The 19,639-nt window shown below is 32.1% G+C and overlaps 1 protein-coding gene across 4 annotated transcripts in view; it reads right to left on the bottom strand.

Moving 5' to 3' along the window:
- Positions 1–19,639, bottom strand: part of Col24a1 (collagen type XXIV alpha 1 chain) — a 378,847-nt gene that overhangs the window by 278,890 nt on the left and 80,318 nt on the right. For all 4 annotated transcript variants that reach the window (XR_013427880.1, XM_078026639.1, XM_078026638.1 and 1 more), the window contains 4 exons: positions 12,385–12,438; positions 11,181–11,225; positions 5,483–5,536; positions 2,082–2,126 (listed from right to left, as the gene is read on the bottom strand). Coding sequence is in view for 3 of the 4 variants with exons in the window: in XM_078026639.1 (XP_077882765.1) it covers positions 2,082–2,126; positions 5,483–5,536; positions 11,181–11,225; positions 12,385–12,438 (198 nt within the window). In the remaining variant the exon portion in view is untranslated. The remainder of the gene's footprint in view (positions 1–2,081; positions 2,127–5,482; positions 5,537–11,180; positions 11,226–12,384; positions 12,439–19,639) is intronic.

Genomic DNA, 19,639 nt, shown 5'->3' on the forward strand with positions numbered 1-19,639 from the left:
TAAGTTTATCTCTAACATATTAAAATCCTCAAAGTGAAATTTTAAAATAGTTGTATCATATTTTGTCCAAATACCATAAAAAATAATTCATGACTCTTCTAAATAGTATAAGCAGAGGACAGAGAGCAAAAATATCTAGCAGTTAGGGGAAGGATTCTGGATTAACATTCAGAGGCGCTATGCTCAATTCTTTATTGAACATTTTTAACTATGTGACTCTGAGAAAATCTTTTAATATCTCTGAACCTCATTTTCCCACATACTCTATCTTTAAGGAATATTACAAAGCTCCAAAGATAACATGTAAAATGATTTAAATATTATAGATTATTATAGATAGGTTATACATAGCTGCCATTTTTTTATACCTGTTTCTTACTATGACAAAATACCTGAGAAAAACATCTAAGGGGAAGAAAGATTTTATTTTGGCTCATGGTTTCAATCATGATCATCTTTCTCCATTGCTATGGGCCTGTGGTGAGGCAGAGCATTCTGGTAGAGAGGATATGGTGAAGCTGCTCACATCATGGCAGCTAGAAAGTGGAAAGAGAATGACAGAGAGAAAGAAAGAGGTCAGAAATAAGATATACCCTTCAAGGGCATGCCCTCTAACCTACTTCCTCTAATTGAGCCCCACCTCCTACAATTTCCACTACCATCCAATAATCTATTCAATTATGAACCCACAAATGAATTAACCTATTGATGAGATCATAACCATTATGATCCAATCATTTCCAAAAGCCCCACTTCTGAACATGGCTGCATTTGGGGGACCAAGTCATCAACATATGAAACTTTGGGAGATATTTCAAATCCAAATTATAACAGGGAATTATAAAATTACCTAATAGAATTCAAAAATAGAATCCAAGAAAACTGTGGAAAAAATAGCAAATGAAATTATTACTAGGCCTTTTATTGGTACTTTTCTTTAAAGTTTTCAATGTGTCATTGCTTTAAAATATGCATTGTAATAGATTTGGATCCTTAGAAGTTATATTTGAAAACACTTATATCCATTTTTTGTAATCATTAAAATTTTATTCAGGTGTATTCCAAAGTTCTAAAAATATGGTTATAAAAACTTGATTTTTATCCTCATAAACTACAGAAAACAATGCAGCCTTTGACAGCTTACCCTAGAAAATGCATTCAAGTGTCAATAAAAACTGCACAGTGGAAAGCAGGTGGATAATTATCTATACTAACTTAGGCAGGACAACCTGAGCAAGGACAACTAACTTAGCTAGGACAACTTGTCTGGACCACTTTTCTCATCTTTTAAATAGCACAGTACTTAATTATGTCAAAATTTTCTCCCATTTCTGAAAGTATTACATTATCTAGTAAATTCACTCTCCTTTAATTTTTTTTAATCTGGAAATATAAAAAGCTGTTGCAACCCAGTCTTAACTAACAGCTGAAACAGGCATTTTAGAAACCTCTAGAACATGAGGTTAAGTTTCTAAGACATCTCTTTGTGTAGGAATAGGTTGAATAGTGCTACCACTGGTGTTCCAAGCTGTTCACACATTTTCTGTGACATTTTAGCTCCTTCAAAGGAGACAAAGGGGCCGGGTGCAATGGCACACACTTGAAATCCCCATGGCTTGGGAGGCTGAGGCAGGAGGATGGCAAATTCAAAGCCAGCTTCAGCAAAAGCCAGGTGCTAAGGAGCTCAGTGGGATCCTATCTCTAAATAAAATACAAAATGGGGCTAAGGATGTGGCTCAGTGGTCAAATGACCCTGAGTTCAATCCCTGGACACCCCCCCATCACCAACCAAAAAAAAAAAAAAAAAAAGAAAGAAAGAGAGAGACAAGGGTTTCTCCACTGATATAGTAAATGGATTTAGAAGTATTAAATTTAGAGTTATTTTTAAATCTAAATTTTCTTTTACATTCTTAAGTACCCCCATGATATACAAAGTAGCAAAAAAATTAAACTTTTTGAATGAGATGGATTATGCATGACAACAACAAAAGCAAAATGTATTCATATTTTAATAAGAACAAAACCACAAAATTAGATTATATTGCTCTATACTAAACTTCAAGAAAAAGGAATCAAATTACCTGTCTTCCTTTAACACCCTTCTTTCCACGGATCCCAGGAATGCCCTATAATATAGAAAAGTCAAAATTTATATTTGCTGAATGAATTAAATACTACATAGTTTTGTCAAATATCAATTTATGAAATATGCCAAAGATAGAAATAAATTGTCAAGTAAACTAGTGTGAAAAGCTTCAATATATTCATTTAACTGAAGCAGCCCCTTTCCTTCTTCAAAATAGATATCTGATGGCATTTAGGTATTTACCCCATCCAAACCTCCAAATGAGATCTTGACATACCCTGATGATAGTTATTTATTCGGAAGTAGGCACACTACCAATAATGGTACAACCAGACAAACAGGAAGATCTTATTTTCCTACCCAAAAAAGATGTACTCCTCTGTCTCCCTATCTTTATATGGATATAAACAAAGGTAAATTAACCCTTACACTGGCAATCTTGCAATTATATGGGAAACTGGTCCTAGTGTAATGCCAACAACGGGAAAGGCAAGACAGAGAAGGCATCACTATGTTCGAGATCATCTTGCACCTATATCTCACTTAACCTATGGAATTCTTGTCATGTGAGAGGCAGTGGAGTATACTCTCTACACAGTCAGATTTTAGAGCCAGAACATATAATACAAATCCTGGCTTTGCTCTTACTACCTGAACATATTTTAAGACAATTTACTTTCTCTGTATGTCTCATTTTCTTCATCTACAATGAGAGTAATAACAATATTCATCTTAGGTTTTGTGGGAATTAAAAGAATTACTTCATGTAAAGTATTTGCATTGTGTCTTATGTTATAGGCTGATCTGAAAAATCAACCCAGACTTACCCCATTTTGTTCAGATACCTCTGTGTAAAGTTGGCCTCCTTTCCACATGAGCCCACTTGCATAGAAGCAAACACCTCCAGCCCTACCTACTTACACCCTGACCACAATATCTTTGCTCTATGGGACTAATGCAAAATTGTTTTTCTGAGAATGTAATTTCTGAGAATATGACTATATGACTCTATTTTTGTAATTTTCCATTTGTAAGAAATATACTTTATGATTATGACTGCTTCTCCTGCCACCCTTTCTTTGTGATTTTAGGCCTCATAAGAATATTCCTACCTCCAGCTGGGGTCGAGGGTTGCAGAACTGCTTGGTTCTCTGCACTGTGAGCCCCAGTAGGAAATAAAGCTTTTATCTTTACCTTCAAAGAGCCTGGAGAATTGTTTGCAAATTTGGGAATAGTGCCTTAACATTTACATCTACTGTTGTCACTTATTAGAATTTCCCTATTTTTAAGCCAGTTTTTGTTGGAGTTATCTATTACATGCTGTCTAAAGCATCCTACCTGATATAATCACTGAGTCATGTAGTCACCTATAAGCCTCATACTAAGAAATCTATTAAAGCCAGGCAATGCAGCACATGCCTATAGTTCCAGCTATTCCTAAGGCTGTCATAAGACGATTGTTCCAGCCTAGGAGTTCTAGACTACTCTGGGAAACAGAGCAAGACCCTTTCTCAAAGGAGAGGAAAGGATAAGAAAAGAAAATTTATACCATAACCATGTCCTTGGGTTTGATTGTACATACAGATATGTTGGAAGATATCATTGGCTTAAATAATTCATTCACTTTCAAGTCAAGTGTTTCCTGAATACTCATGTCTCATTGATTACCAAAAAATAGTTTATAGGTGAACAAGAAGACTCATTTTGTTGGAACTTTATGTATCTTACAAAACACAGTGAGTTCTTTTTTAAGGAAAAAAATGGATATTATCATTTTCAAAGGTTGATTTTCCTAAATTATAGCAGGAAGGCTAACAACAATGCAGACAAAATCAAACAAGCATTTTCCACACATATGTGTATATGTATTTCACATACCATATGCATGGGGGTGTGCATGTGTGTGCACAAGTGTGTTTATAATACCAATTTCCAAAAAAGGGATATTTCTTTCTGTTTTCAGAGAAGACTATTTTTTTTTCTGCTTTTCCGTACTTAAGTGTTTTACTTAATAAAAACACCCAGTTTTCTCTATCATTTATGTACTAATGAGTTCTGATGTAACCAAATAATATTAGGATATGATTGACAGAATATGATGAAATGTCTTTATGTGTGTTGAGACATGACTTCATATAAATGAGGGAGTGTGATGACAGTATTGTGCCTGTTGATGGCCTGTGTCAACACTGGGCTTAAGATCCTTCAATACAAGATAACAACATTTTGCAAGAACATACAATTTTTGTTTATTAAATCATTTATTAGAAATACATCCATTCAAAAAGATCAGAAAAGGACTATATCATAAGCAAAAGAATTATTAAAAATGTAAACTGAATATACTCCTTTGGGTGGAGAAGCAGTAGTTCAATTCTTTGCATAATGAATGGGAGATACCTTCTATTAGTGTGCTGTATCACATAAAGTTTAAGTGTCTTAGCTGCAATATTATGCTGAAGACATTTTTCGCCATTGAAAGAAATGACTTGTCATGTTCATCAACGGAAAATTGTCATTTCATCTCACCAAAGACTGGACAAATTATCTTTACAATATATTTAAACTCTTAATATTATTACTTCTATGCAGGGCATGCACATGTAATAACCAGAAAATGTGAGGTAATTCACTCAAAAACAATATATTTGAAAATATATTTAGCTAAGAATAACTTGTATCACTTTCAGTTGCAAAAAACACTTTCTAGAAATAAAAATTCTGTTCTGAACTGCATTCTTACCATGATAGAGTTAAAAGCTAAATACTGAATATGATTCTGTAGTTTAAAATTTTGTAACAATATTCTAATATCATTTAATTTTATTTTTTCAATCCACAGAGTAAAAATGAAGAAATACAAATAATTGGACTGAATATAACCCTGAAAACTAGATATGATGAAGTTTCAGTGTCAAAACTCACTATCTTGATTGTTTTTAGTATAACAGACCAGTTTACAAATATTCTATCTTTATTCAGAAGCAACTCTAATTGCTCTTTCTTGGAGCAATCCTCCAATGATTAAATTAAACATAAATATGTCTCCTAAGACTTAATTCTTTATTACATATTATACTACAAAATATACTTGTTAACAACTTATATTCAAATTAAAGACTAACAAATTATAAAAATTTCATAATTAGCTATTTTAATATGTATTTTTTTAAAATCATATTTAAAATATCTACATATGTTCATATAATGTTACTTCCTTATAAAAATCAATAAAGATTTAAGAAAATTTAATTATATTCTTGCAGGTGATGGTGGGTTTTCTTAAATCTGAATGCTCTCTCAGTAAGATTATCTTATATATATGATATATATATATATAATTTGTTGTATACCATCATTACTAAATAGCATTAGAAATAAAATTTGAAAACTTACTCTTTCTCCTTCAGGTCCAACTTGTCCTGCTTCTCCAGGAGAGCCAATGAAACCCTTAAAACATGAAAATAATATTTGTATTATTTCATCTCAATATTTACTCCATTAAGATTTCTAAACAGAAGTACTTTCAATTTTACTTATAGTAGTATAGAAGAGTAAGATTTAAAGGTATTAAAGTATAAATAATTTTCTCTCAGTTGCTTTTCTTCCAAAAATTACAGGTCAATCTTTACATTAAAAAAATGTAGAAAACTGAAGACACGGCAGTTAATAAAAATAAAAAGACCAAATTCTTTCCTCCACTGAATTTTATGGTGGGCAGGGAGAAAAAAAAAATATATATATATATATATATGAACTAAAATGTAAAGTAGAAGGTAGGTATCAAAAGACTGTAAGAAGAGGCAGAAGAGATCCATTATAATATGAAAGGAGGTAAGGCAATCAAGGAAGGATTCAAAGGAGGCTGGCACTTGAGATTGGTCTACAATATAAGTAAAATCTTGATAAGTACAGAATGATGACAGCAGAGGACTGTTCCAAGAAAGAGGGTCTTTGTTAATGGTAATAAACACAGTGTTTATAAATGATAACTGATTGAATTTTTTGTGCATAATGCTTCAAAAAAGACAAGGACCCATTCTGACCTCATGAAGTTTTTAATGTGGTTTGAGAAAAAAAGGATACATATAAATAACAACACAAGATGCTATGTTCTAACATATCTTAGTTATACCTGTAGCAGATAGTCTATTTCATCAATTTTATAATGTATACTGTAGGTAGTTTGCAGCTAGATTAAATAGTATTAAATGTCAAGATAAAAATTTATGACTTTATATTTTAGATAAATGGAAGCTAAGGACTTTGTGAGAGTAGTGCACTAATGTCAAAAAGTATTTCTAAAATATTAATCTGTTCATTAACACAGAATGTATTCAGGATAAGAAACACTTATTGTAGGAAAACCTGTTAGAATGCTCTTGCTCTTTCTATGGTCCATGGTTGAAGAATTAAGTGTTTAGATTACTGATTCAACTAGCATTATTTTAACATCCATTGTGTGCCAGGTGCTGGGATTTTAAATAAGAATGTGTGGCCTGGGGTTGTGGCTCAGTGGCAGAGTGCTTGCCTCGAACATGTGAGGTACTGGGTTTGATCCTCAGCACCACATAAAAATAAAAATTAGAAAATAAAGATATTTTTTAAAAGAATGTGAAAATCATTACCCTCAAAAAAGAGTATAATACAAATAAATAATTATAAGATAATGATAATTGTGACATGATTATGTAACAGGTGATATGACAAATACAAGACACAATGAAAACTATGGAAGCAGAATGGCCAGCTTGCCTAAAGAGAAAATTAAGGTTGTTTTATTGAGGAGGCAACATTTGAGCTGAGTCTTGAAGAAATGGAAAGGTATGGCTAATATAATATGCTATCAGTCAAAATACTGGAATGAAATGACACAGCATGTATAATGACTTGCAACTAGTTAGTTCTATGTGGTTAGTAGACAAGAGATTAGATTGGAAAAGGTAACAATGGTCCATCAGGAAAGGTCTTTTATACATGACAGAGAATTTGGAACTTATACTGTGAGTAATTAAAAAATAGATATGGTTTTTGTCTAAACAAAATGCAGTTTTTAAAAGTCACTTGGATTTTACTGGTCAACAGATCTTATCTGTTTTTAAGGATCAAGGCAAAGATGACTTTAAGGTTTATGGCTGGATTAACCCCCAAATGGTAAGCACTGAAGAAACATAAAAAGCAAACAAGGAAGGTAGTTTTGTAGAAAAGATGAGTTTTGTTACTCACTTTGAGTTTGTGGTCATGCTGGAACATAAGTGTAATTATCTAACAGAAAATTAGAGACATGGGACTCATAAAAAGAGTCCATAGAGATTTAAAAGATTTGAAGGACAAATACGTCTGAAGCCTAGAAGGTAGATTAGAGCTCTGAGGAGAAAACAAAGAGAATAATCATCACTGACTAGAGAGAGGATGAAATGCAGATAGGAGAAGAATAGTTTTAGGATACAGAGGAAAGACAAGGTACAAAAGAACTTGAAGCAGAAACACAGGAGACCATTTTTGCTAGGTTATACATAAAGCCTGAACTAGAGAATGGATGACTTTTCAGAGTAAATGTTCTGCAATGCTAAACACTAAAGAATTAAATAAGTAAATGTCATTTATACACTCATACATTATTCACAGCATTATTCATACAGTTAGCATTATTCACAATTGTCAAAAGGTAGAAGCTGCCCAAATGTTCATCAACAGATGAACAGATAAACAAAATGTGATATACACATACAATGGAATAAATACTGTGTTTAAGCCTTAAAAAGGAAGCAATTCTGAGACATGCCGTAACACAGATGAACCTTGATGACCATTATGCTAAGTGAAACAAGACAATCAAAAGGACAGATATTATTTAGGCACCTGATTAAAATGGCAAATTTTATGTTGTGTTATTTTACCATAATTTTAAATATTAAAAATAGAAAATGTCTTAGGAATCATTTCTAAGTAGCCTGGAATAAAAATTTTACCATGGATTTAGTTCCTGAGGAACAGAATTAGCTAAGTGTTGTCAAAGCAGGAGGAATTTTTTTTTTTTAAAAAGGCAAAAACACACATAAAATTATCTTATGTACTACAGATTGTATGAAGAAGCAAAAAATAAGAAAAAATTAGTTCCTTTCTATTTAACTTTAATAAAATAAAACATCTATAATTTGCTTACTTGACAGCCAAGCAGCTGGAGAATGGGAATGTTTCTTTTAAAATAAGAACACAAAAGCACTTGGTATTATCATGACAAAATCTGTTAGCTTTAATTATCAGTTACAGTTGACTGACTGTAAACAGATAAATTTTATTTTAATGTACTTTTGTTTTGGTTATAAATAAAATAAATAGACATCCTAATGGATGCATCTATCATAAACTTTTAAATAACTGAGAACACAGAGTTGAAAAGTCAGACTTCAGTTCAACATAGCCTATGCAGGGCATAAATATAAAACTGATAATTAAATATTTTAAAGGGAACAATGCTATGAGTACCCACCAAAAAAATCACACAAAGTTGTGGTCATTCTCAAAATACCACCACTAAACTAGAGATGTGTAATGCAACAAATAATATCTATTTTAAAAAACCTGGTATAGTTTTGATCTTAAATGTTCCTGAAAATCCATGTGTTAAGGCTTGGTCCCTTGGGTGATATTATTAGGAGGAGTGGAACTTTTCAGAGGTAGAGCCTAGTGAGAGGACCCCAAGTCACTGAGGACATGAGGATTGTTGGACCCTGGTCCCTTTCTTTCTTTTTTGCTTCTTGGCTCATGATGTAGTTTTATTCCATCATATATTGCCATGATATATAGACTCACCATAGGCCCAAAGTGATGAGGCCAATTGATCATGGACTAAAATATCCACAAAATAAACTGTTTTCCTCTTCATATGTTGCTTATCTCAGGTATTTTATTATAATAACAGAAAGTTGACTAAAACAATGATAATATGTATTTTTTGCTTTTAAAGGCGGTAGATTCAGAGTGAGAATTTTGTGACACCAATAAGAGGGTCAGTTAAAGTCATACATACTTTTACTATTTGAGGCACTTTGCATATTATAACCCCAAAAAATGCCAAAGGAGGGTTTAAAATTTTATAGTCTGTTTTAAATGTTTACATTTAATATAGTAATTCTCTTAAAAAGAAAAATACAGTCAAACAACTACCAGTAAAAAGATAGTATATTATGTGACTCACAAAAATGTTCATTCACAATGAATAACATGTAGTATTATTGTCCAGCAACAGGAAACAAATTAAAAGAAAAAAATATTATAATCCTATAAGTACATTACTGTGATTTTTGTCTTTTTAACCAGATTTGAAGTTTGTGTCAAAAGTCTACATTTGAGACCTTTTGTAAATAAATGTGAAATGCTCTCCAGATTTCATCAGCATTCTCAAAGAGCAAATTTTCAAGATAAAATAAAATATAAATTGTGGAAATGTCTTCATAATGTGTAAATTTCTATATAAATGATACTTAGTCATTATTTTATTACAATTTCCTAAAATGACTAATTACCTACTTAAATCAATAATAAAAAAGAGTAGATATGATTTGAAAAATATTTCTATGAAGCTGATTGTCAAAACCTAAAAGTACAATTTAAAGTATTACAGCTTACACAAGAATTTTCAATACAAATGGGAAAAAAATCAATAAGAAAAAATGTATAATGCAGTATAAAAATGGTATAAAAAAACTTATACAGTTATATGAATCACTGAAGCAAGATGAAAAAATGCAGTAACAATAAGCGGTACCGTATATACTCAAAATGTGTACAAGACACACATTAGCTCATGCACAAAAGAAACTCTCAAATTCAAATAATCAATATAGAATCTACATAGGAAGTGCATGCCCTGTGCTAGGCACTGGGCTTTATTTAAGAATGCTAATCTTATTTAATTCTTACAACTAAGTTTCATTATCACAAATTCCTAAGAAAAATGAAGCACAGAAGGGCTGAATGATATCTGAAAACACAAAGCTAGTAGAAAAAAACATGTGGCCTAACTGCACAGCCCATGTTCTTAATCACAAATCCCTTCTTGCTTCCCAAATCCAACTAGCCATGTGATTTCAGTACAATTTTTACTAAAAAATACATAAATTTCCCCATTATATTTTTATATATTGCAAGAATAAAGAAAATGGTATAGTGGAAACAGCAGAGATAAAGGTAGCTTGGCTCCAGGTCTAGTAAGCAATAACTGCCAAAGTTAAGCTCCTTAGTTAGCATGCTATTTTTCTCTTTGTAAAATAGAGATGGTAGTTCTGTTTTCCTACTTTGCAGGGCTGATGGAAAAATAAAGAAGAAAACACATATGAAAGTATTTTTAAAAGTTTAATATTTTTAAAGATGTAAAACATCATTATTTAAAGGCTTTATGCCTATTTCTAAAATGCAGTATTGATAATAAAAGAAACATAAGTAGGCTTAGGAAAATACCTGGCTATTTAAAATAAAGAATTTTTAAAAACAAAAATTTAATTTATTTTTTAATTATCATTTAATTTAATTTTTAATCAAAGATGGTTCTACATCTTTGATTTTAAGTTGTAGCACACAACATATATCATAACAACATTTTTTGTACTCTCTTAATGATTAAAAGTGGCTAACATTTCATTTAATGGTTTGGAAGTAGATGGGATGTTCAAAATATAATAAGCTTATTTCCTTCTTTATAGATGTTTCCTTACCCCTTACAATTTTTGCAAGGTAAATTTACTTTCACCTTGAACTACTAAGATTCTCTCCAACTTTTCAATTTTTTTCATGATGACTTTTTAGTTTTGTGTATGTTCATATATAAACAATAGTACAAATGTTTATAAAGCACATTCTAACATGTCAGATATTAGGATAAGAACTGGAAATTAATAGAAAATAACAATGCAAAACCTAGTACTATCAGACTCTTTTCTGTGGCATAAAAGTGAAAGCATAATCTTTTCAGACTAAGCTTGCCTTAAATTCAAACCTACTAAAATAAGGCATAAAAATGGTAAATACTTGGTGTATTTCATTCTACTTTTAGTCAAACACACTTAACAAAATGATGAAAATGTTTACTTACTCGTATACCTTTAGGACCTGGATTACCTTCTGGTCCAGCTAAACCCTAATGTGAACAAAAGACATTGTCATCATACTATAATACTTTTAAAAATTTATTAACAAAAAGATTAATAAAAATATAAGCACTATCATTTAAATATTATAAAATTCAGACTTTCTATTTAGAAAACTCTAATGAAAATTACAAATGTGCAAGGAATGTCAGTACCAAAAGAGTCTTTGAATATAATGTATACACAAATATATTTTAGTTATCCAAATATAATACATTAATATATATTATCAGATAAAAATTTTTTCACTGAAGTATTTCTCATTTCTATATTGTTTTAAAACACTTCAAGTTAACTTACTCTAAAAGATATCCCCATACATTTTAAAAGATAAATACATTTTAAATTTTAAATCAATGTCCATATGCTGAAGTATTCATACTTTATACTTCTCAAACAACATATATCATCTCTTAATCATAGCAGTATAATGTATAATACCTCTAGTTATTTCTGAAGGCATAACAATAGACTTTGTTAAAATATATTGTTTTTTAGATTTATTATTCCCTTCATTCCTAAGTATACAAAAAAGATAACAAATGTAGACTTCTACATTTAATTAATTAATTTTAGAAATAATCAGTTCTTGAAAACCTAGGAAGGAAAACTTGCTCTATTATTAGTCACATTAAGAAGTTAGGAAAAGTTATGAAATTAGAGGGAAATACATATGAAATGATTAAATAAATTTCCAAAGCAGTATAACAAAAGAATTGAATTCAATTTAGATAAAAATATTTGATAGTGGCAACTATTTCCCAGGTTTTGTAACTGTGTAATTAAAAAATAATGCTTATAATGGACAGTCTTAAAACTAAAAACTAAAAACTCTTTCTTTTACTTCATTTTGGTCAATGGCATTGAGCTGTTTTAAGAACTTATTAGACTCTTGGGCATTTTAATTTTGAAGGTTCCACTGCACAATCACATTAAACATGATTAAAAGTCCCACTCCCATTTCAAACAAAACTTTCAATGTAAAATTTTTGAAAAAAAATTTACAACTTTGATTTTTAAATTATTTCTCTTTCATGATTTAATAAAAGTAAACCTACTGTCATTTGAACATTAACTCTCAAAATCAGAACATACAATGTATTCACCAAGAGAAATATAAAAGGAGAAATGTAAATATAGTTACTGCACCTGCCTGCCAGGGTAACCATGTGAACCAATATTACCAATCCCTCCTGGAATTCCCTGAAATGAGAAATGAAATAAATAAAACAATATAACCAAGCCAATGGAGTCCAAAAGAAACAAATTTGGTGCATTTATAATAGATAAGTTTGGAAAGAACTTTTCCACATTAAATTATTGAATCTTGAATATTTTTTATCTGACTTAAATCAACTATTTGAAAGAAAATGAACCAAAATTGCTAAATAAAAATAGGAGACAGTTTAATTTAGGGTCCTGGATGAGATGCTGATAATTAATAATTACAAATCTAGAACGGAAAAATCTAGTGCTACATTTATTTGAGATAAGGAGCTGGTGTATTTTTAATAATCAGTATCTTTTTGGATTAAATTCCTTCAGGTTTCTATCACACTGCAAGACTCCTTAACAGTCTGAACATGAGTCCCAGAAGACTAAGAGAGGCAGTGAACCCCCAAATCCAATCTCTTCTTTCCTAAGATAAAAATAATCTTACAGCATGTCTAAGTAAATAGGTGTTAAATAATAAACACCTTTATTGTGATATAAGTCTACCTGAAATTCACAGAATGAACTTGAATGGTGCTATGGACTGAATGTTTGTGTGCCTCCAAATTCACATATGAAAATCCTAATCCTAATGATCATGACTAATACATGTATACTAAGGATACACAGCATATTAAGAGGTGGGTCTTTGGGATGGTAAGTAGGTCATGTGGGTAAAGCCTTCATTAAAAGGATTAATGCCCTTATAAAATACCAAACAGTTATCCTTTCTACCTTGTAAGGATACAGAAAGTTGGTAGTCTGTAACCTAGAAGAAGCCCTCTCCTAAATCCGACCATGAAAGCATGCTGATCTCAGACATTCAGCCTCCAGAACTATATGGCATTCTATTTTAGCAGTCCAAACTTATTTAGATACAAAGCAAATTAATTTGGAATGTACAACATTGTATTCTTAATTTAAAACAAGATTTGCTCAAGGAAAGCTGATAGAGACTTCAAGGGATAAAAAAGGAAACCCGGCGTAGAACTGGGTAGAAAATTAAGACAAAGTTCCTCTTTTTTTTCTTTGCATTTTCTTTTATTGATAGATCATTCATTCATTCATCAGCCTATTGAGAATTTAAGTCTACCAAATAATTCTTGAAATGAGGAAATGCTAGGAGAATGTATGTTGAGTTGCCTTTATGCTGAGTTGATGACAACAATGGTAAGTTTTCTAGATTCCTTATTTATGATGTAAAATTCATTGCTTATGAAAGAAGTGTTTTTCATACCAGCACTTTTACTAGCACTTTTTCCCCCTGTTCTTAGGTAGACAGAAGGGAGACCTTCAGTAAATACTGACACATTAAAACTTCTAAAAACTTAGAAAATCTAAAGAAAGAACAAACTAAGGAAAAGGCAATGGGAAATCATAATTTCAAGAATTATTTTTCTCAGAATACTTCTTTCACATTTTTTTCTCATTTTCTTCTTCATGTCCCCTACCCTTCCCTTAACCAATTACAATTTACTAAGTCCTTTTAATTTGTCAAGCAACTTACACCTGCTTTACATATATGAGATAAGATACTATTTTTCCCATTCCACATCTAATGAAACCGAGCACTTATGACAATGGCCAATTTCCTATGAATAAACACTTTCTGGGGATTACAGAATAAAGTGATTTTTATTTTATAATGTTCAAAACTCTATAGGGTTGAAATCATAATCCCTACAATAAAGATGAGAAAAAGTGAGACATAAAGTGTTAAAAGTCACCAGTGGAAGGACACACAGCTAGTTAGTGGGAAATGAGAATCTAAATCAACAATTCTGATTCGAGAGATCACCATGCAAGTCTGCTTCCCTAGTTTGAGTGTGAAATGCAAATAATTTCTAATACTAGTCTAAGGAAAATCTTCTAATTATAAGAGATTTGTTCCACCATCTTTATAACTGCCTTCCTTTATGCTCTATACAATTAGGAAATATACAGGCCTATATCTAGACATTCACAAAACCTTATATTTGGGTATGCCAATAGAAAAGAGACAAACAAATTTAAAAGACTGCTTTTATTTTGTAGATCGCTATTGATCCAGCTAAGGCCAATCATCAGCCCCCTTTCCCATTCCTTTCCTAGCCAAATTAGGTCAATTGGCATTGATAAAAGGCTAATTGGTAATGGGACATAAATGAAATCTAATTTTGAATGAATTTTCACATGTAAGCTCTAATACATTCCAGTCACATGGAGAAAAAATACAAAAGAATTCTACATCATGTCTGTGTTCTGCTATGCTATAATAGCATTAAACAGAAAACAAGGAAATTTTCAGCAATATTTATAAGGTATAAACATATTCCAAACTAATCACACCCTAAAATCACTGCAACAACCATAGAAACTCAAAAAGAGATTTTTTTAAAAGTTGCCTTACTCATATCTGTAGATTGGATGGAAGAACATACAGTAATATTACTAGTCCATTGAGAAATTAGGATTAGGAAAGCCACCCATTAACACTTCTCACTCTAAGCATTAAAATACCTGTGTTGAGTTGATCAGATTTCATTTAAAATTTTAGTACTGCTATGTCTATATCTCAATTTCCTCATTAATAAAATAAGAATAACCAGAGAATACCACAGGAGCTCAGGCCTGGCCCAGATCTGCCCACACTGACCTCTGAGGGACCCAAGCTCACAGTAGTCACCAGTCTATCCTGCCACCAGAGACACCTGCCTGAGCTCCTCCGACACAGTATTACCTCTTCATACCAGCAGAACACCGCAGGAGCTCAAGCCCAGCCTAGATCCACCCATACCAATATATGTGGGATCCAGGCCCAAGGTAAGTCAGAGTTCACCACCGCCTCCCTCACACACCTGGCAGCCCAAGCCTAACCCACTTCCATCTTGGGACACTGCAGGCATCACCATAACTTTCCCCACGCAGTAGCCCCTACCTTTTTAACAATAGACAGGGGCTATAGAAGCAGCTGCATTTCAGAGCAGGCATGCCAAAGACAGTGTAAAGCCCACCCTTTCAGCCCCATCTCTGTAAGACACTGCATCCTCCTTGGGGCACCTTCACTATTATATCAAGTTACCTCAGCTATTGCCACCACCACCTTTAGTTGGAGTAGCATATATTGAGGGGCACCAGCAGGATCTGGAAGCTCAACATCATGGTAAGGTACAGATAATCTGCAGGGGAACTACAAGAATGTAGGGTAGAAACTATAATATATCATATCCACACTGCAAGAAAGGAAGACAAAGAGACAACATAAAAAACAAGGGAGAAAAGTACCCCAAACAAACCAGGACACCACAATAACAGAACCTATGAATAGCAAAGTTGATGAAATGTCAGAGAAGGACTTCAGAAGGTTCATAATTAAAATGATCTGTGAATTAAAGAATGACCTAAATGAGCAAATACAGGCAAAAATTGATCACTCCAACAAAGAGATAGAACAAACATAGGTAGCAAAAGATTACTTCAAGAATGAGACAGAGACTCTGAAAAAAAAACAGTCAGAAATCCTTGAAATTAAGAAAACAATAAACCAAATAAAAAACTCAATAGAAAGCATAACCAACAGACTAGATCATTGGAAGAAAAAATGTCAGATAATGAAGACAAATATATGGTGTGGAAAATAAAGTTGACCACACAGTGAAGATAGTAAGAAAGCATGAACAGAACATCCAAGAATTATGGGATAGCATCAAAAGACCAAATATAAGAGTTATTGGGATAGAGGAAGGCACAGTATTTCAAGCCTAAGGAATGCATAATCTCTTCAATGAGATAATAAGTTCCCAAGAATGAAGCATGAATTGGAAAACCGAATACAAGAGGCTTACAGGACACCAAATCTACAAAATTATAACAGATCTACATCAAGGCACATTGTAATGAAAATGCCTAGCATACAGAATAAAGAAAGAATCTTAAAAGGTGCAAGAGAGAGGAATAACAAATAGGGGGAGACCAATTTGTACCTCAGCAAATTTTTCAACCCAGACAGGAGAACATGGAACAACATATACCAAGTTCTGAAAGAAATGGATGTCAACCAAGAATCTTATATCCAGCAAAATTAAGCTTTAGATTTGATGATGAAATTAAAAACCTTCCATGATAAACAAAAGTTAAAACAATTTACAACTGGAAAGCCTCCACTACAGAACATCTTCGGTAAAATATTCCATGAATAGGAAACGAAAAACAATGATGAAAATCAGCAGAGGGAGGTATTACGCTAAAGGAAAAACTAATCAGAGGAGATACCAAGTCAAGTTAAATACCAAAAATAAATAAAAATGACTGGGAATATAAATCATGTCTCAATAATAACCCTGAATGTTAGTGACCTAAACTCAGCAATCAAAAGACATACACTAGCATATTGGATCAAAAAAAAAAAAAAAGACCCAACAGTATGCTGCCTCCAAGAGACTTATCTCATAGGAAAAGACAACTACTGACTGAAGGTGAAATGTTGGGTAAAATCATACCACTCACATGAACAGCGGAAGCAAGCAGGGGTTTCCATCCTCATATCAAATAAAATAGACTTCAACCTAAAGTTAATCAAAAGGGTAAAGGAGGACACTACATACTACTAAAAAAACCATATGCCAACAGACATAACAATTATAAATATATATGCCCCAAACTATGGAGCATCTATGTTCATTAAACAAACTCTTCTCAAGTTCAAGAGTCAAATAGACCACAACAAATAATTAATTTTGGGTGACTTTAACTAACCTCTTTCACCACTTGATAGATCTTTCAAACAAAAGCTGAACAAAGAAGAATATAACTCAATAATACAATAAATATCTTAAGACTTAACTGACACATATAGAATATTTCATTCTTCGACAAGCAAATATACTTTCTTCTCAGCAGGACATGGATCCTTCTCTAATATAGACCATATATTATGTCACAAAGCAGCTCATAGCAAATATAAAAAATTAGAGATATTACCATGTATTCTATCAGATCATAATGGAATGAAATTAGAAATCTATGATAAAATAAGAAATAAAAGCTACTCCAACACCTGGAGACTAAATAATATGCTACTGAATGAACAATAGGTTGCAGATGACATCAAGGAGGAGATTAAAAAATTTTTAGAGGTGAATGAGGATACAGATAGAACATATCAAAAATCTCTGGGACACTATGAAGGCAATTCTAAGAGGAAAGTTCCTTGCATGGAGTTCATTCCTTAAAAGATGAAAAAGTCAACAAATTAATGACTTAACATTATATCTAAAAGCCCTAGAAAAAGAAGAACAAATCAACACCAAAAGCAGTAGAAGACAGGAAATAATTAAAACGAGAGCTGAAATCAATGAAATTGAAACAAAAGAAATAATTGAAAAATTGACAAAACAAAAAGTTGTTTTTTCAAAAAAGGAGAAAATTGATTGATCCTTAGCCATGCTAATGAAGAAAAAAGAGAGAAAACACGAATTACTAACATACATATTAAAAAAGGAAATACCACAATAGACACTACAGAAATACAGAAGATAATTAGAAATTATTTTGAATACATGTACTCCAATAAAATAGAAAATATCAAAGGCATCAGCAAATTTCTACAGTCATCTGATTTTCCCACTTGAATCATGATGATATACACAATTTAAACAGATCAATTTTAAGTTATGAAATAGAAGACTCCATCAGAAGCTTACCAACCAAGAAAAGCCCAGGACTGGGTGGATACACAGCCACGTTCTACAAGACCTTTAAAGAACGAATTCCAATCTCCAATTCACTTCAGGAAATAGAAAAAGAGGGAGCACTTTCAAACTCATTGTATGAGGTCAATATCACCCTGATTCCAAAACCAGTCACAGACACATTAAAAAAAGAAAACTTCAGACTGATATCTCTAATGAACATAGATGCAAAAATTCTCAATAAAATTCTGGCAAATCAAACATAAAAATATATCAAAAAGATCGTACACCACAATCAAGTGGGGTTCATCCCAGGGATGCAAGGTTGGTTCAACATGTTGGATCAATAAATGCAATTCATCACATCAATAGACTTACAGATAAAAACCATATGATCATCTTGAATAGATACAGAAAAAGCTTTTGACAAAATACAACACCCCTTCATGTTCAAAATACTAAGAAAAACAAGGGACAACAGAAACATATCTCAACATCGTAAAAGCTATCTAAGCTAAGCCCCCAAGGCAAACATCATACTATATGGAGAAAAACTGGAAGCATTCCCTCTAAAAACTGGTATAAGACAGAGATGCACTCCTTCACCACTTCTATTTAAAATAGTTCTTGAAACAGTAGCCAGAGCAAGTAGATGAAAGAAATTAAAGGGATATGGATAGGTAAAGAAGAATTCAAATTAGCACTATTTGCCAACAATATGATTCTATAACTAGAAGACCCAAAAAATCCATCAGAAAACTTCTAGAACTAGCAAATGAATTTGGTAAAGTAGAATACAAAATCAACACCCATAAATCAAAGATATTTCTGTACATCAGTAACAAATCCTCAGAAAAGGAAACTAGGAAAACCACCTATTTACAATAGCACACACACAAAAAAGAAACTTGGGAATCAATGAAAGATGTGAAAGACCGAAACAGAATAAATAAAAACTACAAAATACTACAGAAAGAAATTAAATAAGATCTTAGAAGATGGAAAGATCTACCTTGTTCTGGGATAGGCAAGAACAGGCACAATAAATATTGTCAAAATGACCATACTACCAAAAAGCATTATACAGATTTAATGAAGTTCCAATTAAAATACCAAGGACATTCCTCATAGAAATAGAAAAAGCAGTCATGAAATTCATCTGGAAAAATAAGAGACCCAGAATAGCTAAAGCAATTCTTAGCAAGAAGAGTAAAGCAGGTGTCATCATTATACCAGACCTTAAACTATACTATAGGGCAACAGTAAAAGAAACAGCATGGGACTGGCACCAAAATAGACTTGTAGACCAATGGTACAGAATAGAGGACACAGAGACTAACCCACATAACTATAGTTATCTTGTATTAGACAAAGGCGCCAAAAACATACATTGGAGAAAAGACATCCTCTTCAACAAATGGTGCTGGGAAAATTAGAAATCCATGTGCAACAAAATGAAATTAAACTCCTATCTTTCACCATGCACAAAACTCAACTCAAAGTAGATCAAAGACCTAGGAATT

The sequence above is a fragment of the Ictidomys tridecemlineatus genome, chromosome 11, assembly GCF_052094955.1.
Source record: "Ictidomys tridecemlineatus isolate mIctTri1 chromosome 11, mIctTri1.hap1, whole genome shotgun sequence".
NCBI classification, from domain to species: Eukaryota; Metazoa; Chordata; class Mammalia; order Rodentia; family Sciuridae; genus Ictidomys; species Ictidomys tridecemlineatus.